Here is a 17,378-nt window from a genome sequence, read left to right on the forward strand (position 1 = left end):
GGTGAACTGAAAATGAATGGAAAAACAATGTTGAGGTGTGAAAAATTCAGAGTTGAAACAAAGAAACAAGTTACTTCATCATCACTATTTTCTCTATATTTATTGAACTCTTTTTTTAAAGAGTTGTTGATTAATTCAAACTTCAATGAATAGCTACAAAAATACAAACATGAAGGTTTCTACTGATAGAAATATCCAGTTCATGATGCTCTAAAAATCAACTCAGATATCAGTGAACGATTGAGTAAAGCCTCATAAAATAGAGCTGCATAAAATTTACACTATGAACCGAAATGTTGTAGGATTTCTCCATATTATTAAGGTGGAATAAATGCTTTATTGTCAGTTGCACCTTAGAGAAACAATAACGTAAGTAGATATCCCATGGTATAGGGCGTTTATGTCGCAACTTTTACTGTTATCTCAAGCCGATTACTGTGATTATTGTCTATTTTTACTGTTTTGACCGGGTGAGAGTGTATGAACGGCACAATATGAGAGACTACCAGCGTCATAAAGCTTCACAGGAAGAACTACGTGGACTATCAGCTTGAGATAACAGTAAAAGTTGCGACATAAAGGCCCTATATCATGGGATATCTACTTATGCTATTGTTTCTCTATGGTTGAACATAGTTTGTGGTTCAAAATAAGTATGTGGAACTGAACTGAAAATATCGCCTTTATTTCACCTTAATAATATTTTTCTATGGATTACGATGGAGTTTGAAGAGAGAATATTGATGTTGTGGAACCCAAGTCTCTTCGATTATGATGGAAAATTGTCTATCCAGAAGAAAATTGAATACATAAAGGCGATCATTGTTTCCTTTCTTCTATCCACTTACATAAGTTAATTTCGCAGAACTCTTACACTGGCAAACCTCATGAACAATAGAACATGGAAGAATGAAACTAATCAATTGGAAAATTGAAAGGATTTCAGCTTCGTCTAATCACGTGCTAATGAGTGAGTAACATCCATGTGATTTCTGAAGCAGAGCTGTGATGTAGGTAGAGAGAAAGAGTGAGAGGGTGTGTGAGTGAGGAGTCTGAATGCATAATCTTTACGGCGAATTGACTTTCCAGTTGCCGAACATTTTCCAACACGTGGTAAGCCCCACAACGTTGAAGCAGCGATCTGATGTTCTTTCAACAGATTATATTATCGGCTCTCAATTTTGACGAGCGCGTAAATATAAGCGCCTTCTTTCCTTCCTCTTTCTCGCCATCTTTGTCTGACGACTCTTGACCGGCTCTAAAAGACTGAGAAGAAAAAGGAGAAGTGGGATAAAGCGTAGTAAGCACACTTGCACACATCTGTTTGATGGTCTGCAACGGATTTATTCTTCAAGACTCAAAAGTCCCTCCTTACATCCATCCATTCCATGGTTTCACTTATTTGGTCGGATGCTTTTGTACGCAGCTATCAAAACAGGAATTGAATCTTTGATCCCAATACAATTATCGTATTTTCTGAACTGCAGCTGATATACAAAACCCCTACCAAATTATGAGCTAAAGTATGAATTTTTCCCTGTATATTTGATAGTATCATGGTTCTGCCATGAAATAATCGTAGAAAAGATAATTGAAAGAGAGAAAAAAATTGGAAACGAAGGAATTATCAATAAATCAGTGGTTTTTTGACAATTTCTCAGTCTTTTTCATCCAATATGAATAATTACCACAATATAAACTTCTCAACTACACAAAAAGTGAAGGAATAACCGTCACAAATTCTTGTACAGTAAGTGATTCCTTACAAATTGTTAAGAGGCTCAAAGTCATTTTCCTATGTATAACCAGCAGAAAGAAATTGTTGAAAAGATAGTTTGAAGAAAAAAGGATCACAGTACCAGTATATTGAATTATCCTCGATCACAGCAAGTATTATATCAGTGAGGATATATTTGAACACATTGAAATACTTTAAAACATGTTACCCATAAAATTTACACTAGAAACAGACATGATGTGGAATTCCTCCATAGTAAGGTGAAATGAAATAAATAGGTTGAAGAAAAAAATATCACAGTACCAGTATATTGGATTATCCTCAATTACAGGAAGTATTTTTTCAGTGAGGATATATTTGAACACATTGAAATACTTTTAAACATGTTACCCATAAAATTCACACTAGAAACAGACATGATATGGAATTCCTCCATAGTAAGGTGAAATTAAATAGATGTTCAGTTTCATGTTTCACATAATTTATTAAAGCCTAACTATAGCTGAAATGCACTTGAATGCATCATCATAAGTTAATCTTTTTGGTCAGTACAACTATAATAATAATAATAATGATAATAATGATAATAATAATAATAATAATAATAATAATAATAATATATCGAGTGATCTGGCTGGCTCAGGTCTGGTGTCAGAGTTTCAGGTCGCAACTGATTAATTTCAGGACCTCTGACATGACCTAAAGACTGCTTTTTAGGCAGCCGGGACCGACGGATTTTTAATACAAATAAAAAGACCATTGGGTGTGATTAATGACCTCGAGTTCATTAAAACTATAGTTGGACTTCAATAAATTATGTAAAACCGACATCTCTTTCATTCCACCTGATTGTTAATATTTGAAAATAACCTTAAGAGCCGAAACTAGTCGTGTTTATACTTTAACAAAATACAAATAGAAGGATACTAGTTGATAAGTTGGATAATTCTTGGAAATTCTGTATTCATTTCAAAATTGATCATTGTTGATTGATTGATTGAGTACTTTATTTATGTAGATTACAATATATACTGGCTTATACACTTATATACAATAGCTTACAATACAGCAAAATTATAGATGAATTTACATAATATAGACTAAGAAAATAATTATTGAACTGTATATGATATGAAATATAATAACTATAGATAATAATCATATTGTTATGCATCTACATAAATTGGCGGAGCTTTGGACATATCAATGTCCATTCTTCGGAAAGAATATTAAAAATATCCTCCCCACTAACTCTCTACCAAAAAGTTGTTAGGATTAATCAATTTTCTATAAACTAGAAATCCACTTTTAATGACGTTCTCAATGTCCAGACGTTGAGCTGCTGTGATGATATCCTATACGCAATCAATGAAGAGTGTAAGGTTTAAATGATAAGGATAAGATTCAAGTGACTTATCAATTGTCCTAAAACAGCAAACGTCCAATCGATTAAGAGATCAAGAATTTCAAGCAGTACCGGGCGACTGGTACAGCTTATTGTGCACGTGTCAAGTTTTTACTGCGACGCTTGGCGTTTCTTCAGGCCTATTCTTCGGTTGAGCTCATCTGTGTCTTCTCACTTGGTCCACGCAGAGATAGCATCGTACACAAATCGAACGGGGAATGTGGAGAATCGCCGCGCCACGACGTAATGCTTCAAAATCGATTCACTTTCGAAGAACTCAATTCATCCGCGTCACTGTAAAAAATCAAGCCTCCTCTATACTATTCAACATGTGAAGCTCAGCGCAGTCCTTTATTTTTCCACACTCTTCTTATTCCTTTTCTTTTCTCCTGCTTTTTCCTTTTTGCCATGACTTGGTTGACGGTGATGATTCTCCGGGACCAGGAAGAGACTCTTGCTCTGCTTCCCCCCAGCCAGCGATGGTCAGCGCACATTCGCGTGCGAATGTTGCATACCTCGCTTATTCTTCTCGGATGCACACATGAGAACTCGAACTGGCCAGCACGAAAGATTATACCTTGTATATATCATGTACATTTGAAAAGAAGATACTTTACTTGAATCATTTATTCAATTTAATGAGAAAAATACGTAGTGGTAGAAGAAAAAACATTACTAGGATTATTTATATTTATTTATTATTTAATTTGATGAGAAAAATACGTATGATAGAAAAACATGCATAGTCCTTACTATTCCAAAATTTTGAATGTCTTACAACACAATTTTGAAAATATGGATACGAATAAAGTGAAAATTATAAATACGAAAGCACAAACCATCACCTAGATAACCTACGTTCTTTCTGCATAATACCATAGAGAAACAATAGCATAAGACGCACTTGATGCTATTGTTTCTCTATGATAATACTCTATCAAAAATATTAATTGTTATCAAATTATGCTGAGGTTCACATTGATTTCCTTAGGAGGGGTCAGATTTCAGTTGTTGTCCGGTTCAATTTATCAAGTTACCATACACACCAGGCATATTTAACTGTTCGATTGTTCACTGGATAGCATTCAAAAGAAAATCTGGTTCGATTCAAATTCAATTAGTATTTTGTATGAAAAGAGGGAATTTTTGTATAAAGAGATCGAGTAAACTAAGGCTCATATGCACCACCTACGTTCAACGCTAATCCAGATTTACTAGGAGATATGATGGCATTTATTAAAATATGCTACATCCTGGGTTTGATTGAATCCTTGTTGAACGTAGATTGTTCATATGGGCCAGAATCAACTATGACTTCATATGATTTGGGTACAATTCCTCTCAACAACTATATGAATAAATCTTGTTGCTTGTCTCATCCTTTTTCTTGGTTTCTTCCTCCCACAAGAATGTTCATGCTTCTAATCACTGGTAGTGTTCATTTCCTCGTATATGTGAGTATATTCTCTTATGGCTTCGGTTAGGGATGAAAAATTCCAAGTTGTTTTTGAGACTTTATTTTGTGGAGAATTGATGAGACAAAAATGAAGAAGAAGACGGAGGCAGAAGGATCCTTTGGTGGCTGGTGAACCTGAGGCCTGAGCTATGAGCTGGATGAAGACCGACATTGGTCTTCGCTGGTCTTCGCTTACATTTTAAAGACTTTTTTCGTTTTTCGATGACAGAGAATCAGGAATGTCGCCCAAGGATGCATACATTTCAGCGGCAAACCAAAGGAATACGGATAATGCGACTGGGGAGGTGGAAGTGGATGGAATAAGATGAATAAGAAATAAGCAACCAGCTAAGAACTTTTCATTTCTCTTTTGACTTGCTCTCTTGTGGCTCTCGCACGCGCAGCCGCGCTGGCAGACATTCACACACAGATAGACATCACAAAGAAACAGTATCAACCATACTCACAGCCTGTTCCTTGCTTTTTTCATGCGTCCCTTAATATGGTAATGTGGCATCTGAAAAAAGAGAAAACCTTTAACCTTCTTATTGTGATACATACATATTATTTCCTCATCCAATGCTGTTACTCGATTACTGACTGAATCTCATATTAGAAGACTACATTAGGAAATTTTGAGCAACCACAAAACCTTCTCAATAAATCATCTCTATACTCTCATACTTTGGATAGGATTATTGAAAATATTCTTTCAAAAGGAGGAAAAGCCAAGAAATTCGTTTCCCATCTGGAAACTAGTCCAAATTTTCTCTTATAGTTGATAACGTATGATCATAGACTTATCATCTATGTATCTCAAACGATATATTTACTCTATGGTATGATCTAATCCAAAATTCACTCAATCCTACTATATTTGATGTAGTCTAGGAAGATACTTGAAATTGGTGGAATCAGCACCACTTCTGTCTTTTGTTTGGCCGCGATGTGCTGGCTGTCAACGTGACCGCAAACTGAGAACGCCAGACGTGAGAACGGACGTTGCACGCACACACGTCTTTGTGTTGCGGTCGCGGTCATCCATCCATCATCGGACGCGTGTCACGTGGATGGTCAGCAATTAACAAGATGGAGGGAATTCTGTAGAGGAAAAAATGTGAGAGACGAGGATAAAAGTACAAGCACAATAGAGAAATAACTGGATCAAATTATATAGATTTTTACAATAATAAGGAGCACATTTGAACACAACTATATTTTCTTGATAATATTCATCATGTTTCAACCTGTTCATTTCAGTACTTGAATCAAATATTGAGTAAGGATCGATGGAAATTAGGAAGGATTGAGAGAAATACAGTGTAATACTTGAATAAGATTTACACTAAATCAAATAAAAACAAGCTCTATTGTTTACATCAGTAAAAAAGAACACTTGAAACAGAGATGTTGTGAACCATCAAGAGAGAATGAAAGAGGTCTTGTCAGTTCCACATAATTTTAAAATGAATTTAAAATTTAATCATGTGGAACTAACAACATCTCTGCCATTTCTCCTGAATATAATACTTTGCATGGATCACGTCAAATTTTGCGAAAGACACTCTTCAAATTGATTATCCCTCATGAAGCATAGAATTCCACTGTTTCCATATTTTTCTGACATTGAGTCTACTATCCTGGAGAAATATAATGGTCAATTTCAGTAGTTTTCTCGTAATGAGGCAAACAACATTGAAAGCGTGATCTTTCAATTGAATCTAAATTTTGGGTTTTTTATTCATGATTGAGTCCATTGAAATGATAATTTATTAAGTTCATACTTTATATTATCAAATTCATACTTTGATTTGATTTGATACTAAAATGATGCCTTGCAGACTAATGCTATTGTGAAAAATATAAAATTGAGTCCATTGAAATGATAATTTATCAAGTTCATACCAAAATGATGCCTTGCAGACTAATGCTATTGTGAAAAATATAAAATATTCACTCACTGACTGGATAAGTTATTGATTAGATTTTGAGTAACCGTGAAGAAAATCAAGAAATAAATATGTGACTGTGTAGAAGATGAATCCATTCTTCTATCTGTTCGAACCAAGAGATCTACAAATTTCTTTTAATGTGCGAGTAGCTGACTAAGCTTTTATTCAGCTGTCTACCAATATGCATAAATATACTTGATAGGCCGTGAAGATGGAAGGACTGAGCCAGTGATGCCCAATAAGGATTAATTGGAAACGAATCATCACATTAGCCGACTATTAAGTTGATAACAAAACGGCTGTGGAACCTTTCTGGTCGCTTTTAGATAAGTTGGTCGGAGAGGCGTGTGGTCAACAAACTTTGACGAAGTGGTCGGCCTTCAGCCAAGGCCTCACTAGAAGTTCCCTCTCTGGATTTTAGTGACGCCTTGATCCAACTCCCTATGCTCACCCGTCAACACTGCATTCAATCGAGCAACCATTCAATAGTACGGAGTAAACAAATTTGCTTTAAAATATGTACCAATAACTTATTTATAGTGAGGTAATCTTTCCAAAAGAATATACATTTATAAGTTTTTGCTCTCTTTCCTTATGTTCAAGCTTGTTCCAATTCAATTTATTACTCATTATTCTCATTGTTTCAAGATAAAAATATTTCCATCAGCAGAATAAAATAGTAGGATAGTGACTAATTTGAAGAATTGAACCAAAGTTCAAAGTTATGGAAATGTAGACCAATGATGGTAAATCAATGATGTAAAAAGTGCGTGCAAGTGCAATCGTCCGTATTCCATTCTATTTTCGTCAAAGTTGAAATTCATTGAAAACTTTGGTTTCAATATACTATATATAGAAGGACATAACTTGTATGTGCTGTGGTGAAGAAGTTTTAGTATGATACAAAATGCATTAGCTACCACAGTGGTGCATTATCTGAATACTAATATTATAAATTACTACCATATTTTTTCAACTTCAGCAACGTATCTCAAATCACATAACATTTCTAAATGATCCACATAGGGTCGGTTGCACAAAAGAGAGTTAAATTTTAACCGTGATTAATCCCACAAGTACCAATCAGAGAAGCCGTGTTTTCAATAACGCCTTCTCTGATTGGTTCTCGTAAAGTTGATTTTGTGCAACCGGGCCATAGACTTCGATAATTTAGGGATTGTTGATCAGTTGGAATATAACCAATTATTGTGAGTCACAGGCTTCAAATCATTGGCAATAATGAACAAGGTGTGTAATAAACAGATAGAGAGTTTTGATGTAGAGGCAGTACAGCCAGAATTTATGAGAGTAAGTGAGAGTAGCCATTATAGTAGAAACACCTGCCGGACCGGTGACAAAGCAAGGACGAAATGCCTGTGATAAAATTGTAAGCGTGTCCAGTGACCATAATACAGAGCAAGTTGGGAGATGATGAATGCATGTATATTCTGTGCCAAGCCACCAGCGTGGCAACGCCGATAAGTTGATTGAAATATGAATTGGGTTAGCAGGCGCGAAACGCTCACTTTTACGATTATGTGAGTTGGGAGGCGCGGCACAGTGCTGCAGTCTGGTGGTGGATTGATAAACTATCTATTGGATGTGTCACAATGTGCCACCACACCATTGCCACCTCTATCAGCTGGCAAATACAGGCAAAGGACAGCTGATCACAAGGAAAGGCACAGCTGATGAAAGGACTGAACAAGGAAAAGGACAACAAAACGCCATAATGGAAAGTAGTGTGGGTAGGAAAAAGTATAGAAAGTGCTCTACTGCATGGAGAGATAATATGAGCATAAGAGAAAATAAGGCATTAGAGAAAATTGTACCTAGGCTAATTGGGAATTGCATTACTATCAATTTATGTATTTAATTCGATTCAACATTGAAATGTAAGAATTTTTTAGCAGTGGTTGTTACCAATGTTTTAAAGATAGGCTATACAGTGGGAAACATGCAATTTTCTTAAAAATGGAACGACTGAAACAGTTCCATGGGGAAACAATAATAATCTATGACTGTACTGAGAATGTAATATTCTATACACTCTGTCTATAACTACCCAAATCAGTCAAGTTAGCAATCAAACACCCATATCAATGTAGTATTCACTATATAACCCACTTTGAATGATGGATATATGTGATAATAAATATTTTTAACTTTTATACAATTTCAAACAACTATCTTAAACTTATTGAAGGTCATCAGTTCTTGCGAATGATTTAGAGGAGACATGAAAATACAGTGTTGTAGTTGGAAAATGAATAGTGATGCAATATTTTCAGTCATTGTACCCCAAACGTAGTAGATCAATGTTTTCAAGTCTATTTCTGATAATAAATCTTTGTAATTTTCTTACGTGTTTGTTTAGTGATTGTTATTCTGATCTCTAATTTATCAGGAATGAAAATGCTTTATCTGGATGCAATCACCTCACAATATAAATGAATTCTGTTCGATCTTTCTCTTTAATTTTTGTGGTGGAGTTCCGAGATCATTCAATATTAGAAGCTTAGAGACCCCGTTCCTTCCAGGAATTGTAAATTGCTGCAAAGTAGTATCATAGAAAAATATAATTTATATATAAGCTTTATACAAAGCTTTCCTAAGCTATGTTTGATCTCAACCTCTTTAGTAGAAGTGTATCATGATCACTAGTACTCATACCACGAAAAAACACTTTGCTTCAAGTGTATCATAACTCACGCTTACACTTTAGAAGGAGAGAGCTGAGCTGTAGTTTATGCAGTACTCGAAGTTTACATGTATCCACTCATACAGTATCGCTATCTTTGTCTGGCTGCTGCAGCTGTTGCTCGTCCCTCTCGCTTTGTTCGACATTGTTGAGTGTGACAGCCGACCTGATATCGGCTTGATGCAGGCAGCGCGTAAATGGACCGAGTAAAGGCTGGATTCCATCCTATAGAAAACGACCAGCAGGACAGGTGAGAAAAAGCTAAATAGACAGAGACAAGAAGTGAGAAAAAGCTGACGACCGGTTGGCAGTTCTAGAGGATGCCGCGATATGATCCAAGCGCTGCGATCGCTCTGCCTCTTCCTTCTCACTCATTCACCATCATCACATATCTCTCCATCACTCTCCTTCCATCATCATCATCTATGCGACAACTTGTCCATTGCTATGAGCAGAGAAAACTTCTATATGCTATGAGTTTTTACTTTTACACGTCGATATGGATCGTAATGGAGTTTCCATGTCTTTCAAAAAACCGTAGGCCGCCAATCTTTTTCCCTTGCAACAATTAGGCTTATCTGAATGTATAACATTCGATAATAATTTAGCTACACAAACTCCTCGTCGACATCGTTTTTGTTATGTTCAATAATGGAAATTTCTAGCCTACAAACTCAGATTACGTCGGACAGAGTCTCACATGCATACAGTCTCGTCCTTTGCCTCACGCAGGCATTCGTTTGCATCTCAGCTCTTTTGTTGCAAATCTGTCGAATACAGTCGATTTGCAATAAGAAATATTTCATATCTTTTCCTTGTGTGACCTAATCGAACTAATTGAACCAACATCAAACCAAATAGGATAAGACTGTTTTCTATCCTAAAGAATTATTATAGAATAGTTATATTTTCTTTGATCAACAATAATATTGCCGTTGATTGATGAATTTAACATATAAGAGTGTGCTCGGCAAGATTAATCTTTGATGGGAAATATATGTTGAACATGGATAACTTATTTGATGGACATAGAGAAAAGATTTAAGCTTCAAGCTATGCTAGCTTCGCTATCTCTTCTCTATGGTTAGGATCTTTGCATCTTTGGTGGATGAGTTTTCCTCCTAATGTTTTGATATAAAATTGTATAAGGAAATACAATTCAACTCTACAGTTGAAAGCAATGCAGAATTCATTCTATGATTCCTTTTCTACTACATTTCTATGATTATCATCATTGATTGGAGGTTATTTTTATATATCTTAATGTAATGAATACAGGAATTGTTCTAGATAAACTTCATAAAACTTCTATTGAATACATATGTTATGACAATAAAACAGTCCACACATGACAAAACTACACATACTTGAACAATTTTTCAGCAAGATTCTAGATAAACTTCCATTGAATACATATTTTATGGCAATAAAACAATCCACACATGAGCAATCTACAAATACTTGAACACTTCTTCAGCGAGATTCTAGATAAACTTATTCAAACTTCTTTTGAATACATATTTTATGGCAATAAAACAATCCACACATGAGCAATCTACACATACTTAACAATTCGTCAGCGAGATTCTAGATAACCTTATTCAAACTTCCATTGAATACATATTTTATGGCATGCAAACAATCCTCACATGACAGAACTACACTCACTGGAACAATTCTTCAGCCAGATTTCAGCTTCACTGGGATTCAATCAGATTTATGTTGCCATTATTCGAGCTGTGTTGGCTTGTGCTGATCGCAACTACTAACAATGTCAGAGTTGGCGTTCAGCACCCTAATTCGTTGTTATTATTTCTGAGAAAGGGGAAAATTCTTAAGCTTATTTCCGACAAAAGCTGAGCAGTAGGCGTAAATGTGAACGGGGAATATTGTGTTGTCTTCAAACAGAAAACGGGAAGGCTGAACAAGGGAAGACTTGTGACGAGGCGGAGGCGGCGTTGTCCAAAAGGGGAAGTATTCATAGATCTGTCAGCTTAATCTGCACAGCGAATTTCACGCCTCGTTTGTGGTGACACTTGGCGCGTTTCCGCACTTGTGGTGCGATCAACCAAATTAAATGTTTGGGGTGCTAAGAAAAGATGGAGACACGCAGATAGGAGTAACCGGAAGTAAGACAAGAACTAGTCATGCAGCTCGCAATGTTTCTGGAAAATTGATGTTTATTGGGAAGAAAGAGTGTGTTTGGGAGAGTATGTAGACATGGTAGCATTCGAGTGTATGCTACTCTCATATTATTTTGTTTGAATCAAAGTTGATTGACGGAAAGGGTGGTGTGATAATACAGAAAGCTAATGTACATTATTATTAGCTAGCGCACAAGTTCATACTCATGCTAGTCAAGCTTCAATGTGAAAAAATTGATTTATTTCTTTCTGCAAACAATTTAAATAATATTACAATATACACAATTATTCCAATCTAAAATTTTTAGAGATATTTATAATTAGAACTTGATGCACTTGATTATCATTGAGACTTCATTGTTAATCAGCTTATTTACTAACAATAATTATTAATGGAGTTGGTTGAGCTTTCTCCATGCAATGAAAATTTGAACCACAATCGAATGAAATCAAATTCTATTTGCCAAAGTTCAAATACAAATAGACAGAATACAAGGAACAAATCACTGCAATTATAATGTTCCTAGAAATAATATAATTTTAGATTGATATATTCTTGAAATGTATGAATAATATTCTGGGCTACTTTCTTGTATTTATAAAATAAAATTATAGTACCCTTTGAAATTAATAAAATAATAGAATAACTAGTAAACTAGCAAACACAGAAACTAGTAGTTGTAATTTGTATTCTTATTCTATCATTCCTTCAATTTCAAAGGGTACTATAATTTTATTTTATAAAAACAAGAAAGTAGCCCTGAATTCATACATTTTAAGAATACATCAATCTTAAATTATATTATTTCTAGGAATATTATAATTGTAGTGATATATTTATTTGTGCCTTGTTGTATTTTGTCTATTTGTATTGGAACTTTGACGAATAAAATTTGATTCCATTCGATTGTGGTTCAAGTTTTCATTGCATGAAGTAAGCTCAACCAGCTCCATTGATTATTGTTAGAGAATAAGCTAATCAACATATAAATTCTCAGTGATAATCAAGTGCATCAAATTCTAATCAAGTGTTTCATCCTTCCAGATTCAAAATTTCTAGTTTCTTTATTCTGATTTCTAGTTTCTAAATTAATTATGTTGAAACGAGTGAAAATCTGTGCTTGTGTTGAGAGCGTGCGAACGACGTTGTTACCGGGTCAATAACGAACTGTCGTGTGTGCCGTGTGCCAGTCTTCATTGGACCCGACAAAATTTCTATAATTCCAAGTTGTTAGCGAAAATGGTGGGAAGGGCTGTCACGGCTTACAGGGTGCCAGTTGTCGTAATGAAGACTTTAGAGCCCAACTTAATCATGGTTATTAGGCCAGCTAGTCACCGCCTCCCGAAAAACACACGTGTCTCGACCCTAGGCCTACTCCATCACCGCATTGTCATCAAAATAACTGTTATCAACTGGCTAAGTTTACAGTAGCCCGACTACCCAATGAAGACAGTAACAATTTCTGTGTTGTAAACAATGATTTCTACCATAGTAAGGGTACATTGAAAAAAAACAATTTATAAGGTAGCAAAGAGGTTGTTTGATAAGTAGGGATTTCTTGTATATCACTTCTTATGTATCTTTTCTGTTAAGAGCTACTTGTTATATAAATAGAAATTCAAATCTCAATACCCTTTTTACTTTCCTTGCCCTATTACCATAGGTAAGGGAAATATTGCTTTCCGAAAAAATTAAGGTACCCCAATTTTTAATTTCTATACGTGTCAAGGTCCCCTGAGTCCAAAAAAGTGTTTTTTGGGTATTGGTCTGTATGTGTGTTTGTGTGTGTGTGTGTGTGTGTGTGGTGTGTGTGTGTGTGTGTGTGTGTGTGTGTGTGTGTGTGTGTGTGTGTGTGTGTGTGGTGTGTGTATGAGTGTATGTGCGTCTGTGTACACGATATCTCATCTCTCAATTAACGGAATGATTTGAAACTTGGAACTTAAGGTCCTTACACTATAAGGATCCGACACGAACAATTTCGATCAAATGCAATTCAATATGGCGGCTAAAATGGCAAAAATGTTGTCAAAAACAGGGTTTTTCGCGATTTTCTCGAAAATGGCTTCAACGATTTTGATCAAATTCATACCTAAAATAGTCATTGATAAGCTATATCAACTGCCACAAGTCAACTCCCAATCATTCATTTGTTGTGATTATGGAAATAAATACATATAGTCTGCGTCTACATATTGGGTTGATGGATAAACTGGTTTAATTTGAATTGAAGCCTTGTTATAAGTTTATCTGAATGATATTCTAACAGTCATTTTCTTTGCTTTGTTTCAGATGCACTAGGTAAGAGAGACGATACCATCATTCCACCCATATCTAAATCCATGTATCGGTAAGGTTTTCCTTTTTTCTACCTCCATAAATTTCCAGTTTGTGATTGCATCGAAATGAGATTTTATCGCGACATAACGCATGCGGGGAATTGATATTCGTTTTCTGCTGGAATGGACAGTTTAATGAATTCAGATTAAAATCTTGCATCTAATTTTTTATTTTCGGATGACTGAAGAAATCCGCAAGTCGAAAAACTTGCTCCTGACATTCAAATGATGTCCTTGTCTGTGCGTATCGAATAAAATTTACATTTTAAGTATCTGTTTATGTTTTTGTTCGTAGTTGTTCCTTATCGTTTAATCATTCCGATTTTTAATGGACACTGACAGTGAACTTGATTTTGGATACGATATCTCTGATTTCTTCTGAACAGTATCTTCAATAATAAAAGTCCAGCTCATTTTGAAACGTTTCCATTTGTGAACGGTTGTTTCTTACATACAAGGATTGTTGAAAGACTTGGAGTATTAGTCGTTTCATCATCCACTGATTCAAAAAATATTCACAAAAAACTATCTTTTTTAATTGATACAATCACCATTCACGATAACAGCTATCTTTTACAACAAATATTATCTGAATCGTATTCAAAGTTCAAGAAATTTGACAAATTCGATGACTGAATCTAAAAATAATAGATGCTTGAGAAAATCGATGTCTTGCCGTACAAAACACATTCAATATGTTTCTCAGAGAAAATCTCAACTGAATTACATAAAATTTCATACCTTATAATCTGAGTCTTCCTTCTTCGATTTACTATTCCATTTAATCATATTCTATTTCATCCCTATTTTTAGAGAAAATGCAAATTTATTTTCGGGAAATAAATAAGGACAGTTTTCAGCTGGTGAGAGGTGCACGGTCCACACCAATTCTTTGCAAGCTCCTGCTCGCGTCCGGAATGCTTGATAAACCTGGCTTGGGGGTTGCCCAAGTAATGAGGGATGAAAGTAATGCTCACGTAATCTATTTGTTAGGGGTACGTGTCCCGGGTCCCGGGGCTGGGGCCCCCTTTTCGAGACGTGCTCTGACTGCTTGCCAACCAGCCCAGGCCCGTAAGTCTGTCCCGAAATCCCCACTCGCTACCTGTACTGGGCTATAACTACATACCCTTCACCCTCCACAGCAGCAATTAAACATGCCTGAAATATTGGCTACACCGATTGTGGTGCGATAACATTTCATACTAGCTACAAAATTTACAAGTGTCAAACAACAAACATGCCCTCAACGCAGTTCTGAAATACAAATTAGAGAACATGAAAAATTATTTTTAGTTGGATTTCAGTTCTGGAGTAGGCCAGATAATTCGATATTTCAGAGATTATTATTTTTAGTTGGAATTGATTCTATTTCAATTGAGTCAATGATTTTAAGGGAAGTTGTTAAAAAAGTGTTTATTATAATACTATTGACGTCTTAATAAATTATTACACTCCTATATTTCATCTCAACTATTAACCAGTTATCACATTATTCAATATAATAATATGTGATAACCCCAAACTTCAAGGCAGGTTCAAAATAAATTTTAATTTATCTTAATTTTCCTCAATTCGGAGACCAAAACCAACTACCAAAAATAGTAACACATTACGTGGCAGCTATTATCTAATAATAATAAATGAATTATTAGAAGCAATCAATTTGAGTACTTGTTAGACATATGTGATTGTTTAACACTAGAAATTCTCTTCTAAGATTACCATCTAACGACTAATGTACTTGATTCCTTCGAATAATGTTTTAATACTTTGCATAATTCACATTGCGATCATTGCAAGATCCCATATTTTTCCGGAATATTATCTATGGAGCGGCATCAGGAATGACATTTTTAGTAAGGTAATATTGTATAATACAATCGGTTAAAAAATACTTATACTGTGGAATTCACATATCATAGCACTAGGTCAACTTGTCAACTAGCTCTTACAGGTTTGAATACCATATAAACTAGTTTTACACTGAATAATGCAAATGGAGTATCAGTTTTACGTTTTATCCGAGGAGGTTCAGGCTAATACCGTACTGAAGATAACATGAAAGCTTTTGAGAACCAATATTCCGAAGAGTCACTGTCACTCGAATATGTTATTCTAATGCTTGCAGGGAACAAGTCTATGAGAGGCAATACACGTGAAGTGATTGGCTTGAGGATGATGCTTGACTTGAATAAATATTTTCGACTATTTTGTGACACAGCATCTGTACTCATGTTTACTTATGCAAATGATAGGGGGTCATCCTCTTGAATGTTTGAAGAGGTTGTGTGACACAATAAGATGTTTGTATTTGAGTGTTTCCTAGTTTTGATATCAAGGAAATGTTTCTGACAAAGGTTGCCATACTAAATTGAGTCACAACTTGATTCAAGGAAAAGCCAACGATGCAATTTCTAGTTGTAATGAAATCTGTTATCAATGAAATAATATATTTACTATTCCATTCACTGGATTTGTGGATTAACTAGCCAAAAACGGTTGCAAATTCCAATAAATATTGATCTGTTCCAATCAATGATAGAGCAAATGAAATCGATCAGGTCTTCATCACCTTCTTCAACACGTGCCTGTCCTGATCGTAAAAGGTGAACGAGATACGATATTTTCCGATCAAATGTTGCATGGCCAAGTGTTTGTGGTTCATCAACCCTTTTCCTTGTAAGATGCCGTCACTGATCAAGGCCTAAAACTTAATGATAGGTTGTGATAGTTGGAAGCTCCTATTCTATTTTCATTAGCTCCACCCCTTCCTGCCGGGAATCATTACAGAATATATTATATTGTTATAATTAGTATTATATTAATTAACATTCTATCGACAGATCGCTGCGCACAGTAGCTCCGTTATCATCGGGTATTATTTTTACCATCTCCTTCATCGGCCTAATAAATTGCTTTTGCTGCTCGTTCCTCACCGTGGCTCGATTTTTTTCGGCTCAAGCCGGACACTCAATAAACTCTTACAACAAAATCTTGTTTTAATTACCGGGCTGGCAACAGACTAACTTTCAATGGGTTCATTATAACGCATAGCAATCAACTTGTTTTTAGCTTCGAATACTTGCACAGCCACTCTCAATTGAAAAGCCATTTGCCGCTGCCGGATTTGTGGTAGGCCACTAATTTACTAAATATTTTCTACATTAATTACTGATTGAGATAGTTCAAGGCTGTTCGGCCTATCTATGCACGAATGCAATCTGTTAATCTTTGGCAATCAATGAATCCTATACAAAAACAGTTTGAAACATTGTATGACGCGATAATATTCGAGGTGATAATCGAATGACTGTTGATGAAAAATTTAATTAAAAGCTCTGTACTCATTTATCAATCTTACTAATTTGACAGTGAACAGGATGAATTTGTCTTTGATAAAAAATGTTGTGTAAATCAAATCAAATCGAATTTATTCACCAATTAACAAAAGTGTTACAAAAAAATAAATTAATAATTTTTTGTTGAATAATTGGCGTGGCTGGAAAAAGAAATCTTGTGCTCTAGCCAATAAAGTATCAATAACTTACATGTTTCCATTATTAAACGCTTTCCTGTGTGAACCAAGGCTTTTTCCTGTAGAGATGAAATGCAAATCATTCAATAATAAACATTGAAGTTTTTGTG

At 35.2% G+C, this 17,378-nt stretch overlaps 1 protein-coding gene across 14 annotated transcripts in view; it reads left to right on the forward strand.

Annotated features, from left to right (window-relative positions):
- LOC111044004 (homeobox protein homothorax) overlaps positions 1-17,378 on the forward strand; it is a 400,612-nt gene that overhangs the window by 213,692 nt on the left and 169,542 nt on the right. For 6 of the 14 annotated variants that reach the window (XM_039426696.1, XM_039426703.1, XM_039426694.1 and 3 more), the window contains one exon: positions 13,687-13,695. The exons of the other annotated variants lie outside the window; for them this stretch is intronic. In XM_039426696.1, the coding sequence (XP_039282630.1) occupies positions 13,687-13,695 (9 nt within the window). The remainder of the gene's footprint in view (positions 1-13,686; positions 13,696-17,378) is intronic. 14 annotated transcript variants of the gene reach the window in all.

This window comes from Nilaparvata lugens, chromosome 4 (assembly GCF_014356525.2).
Source record: "Nilaparvata lugens isolate BPH chromosome 4, ASM1435652v1, whole genome shotgun sequence".
Lineage (NCBI taxonomy): Eukaryota > Metazoa > Arthropoda > Insecta > Hemiptera > Delphacidae > Nilaparvata > Nilaparvata lugens.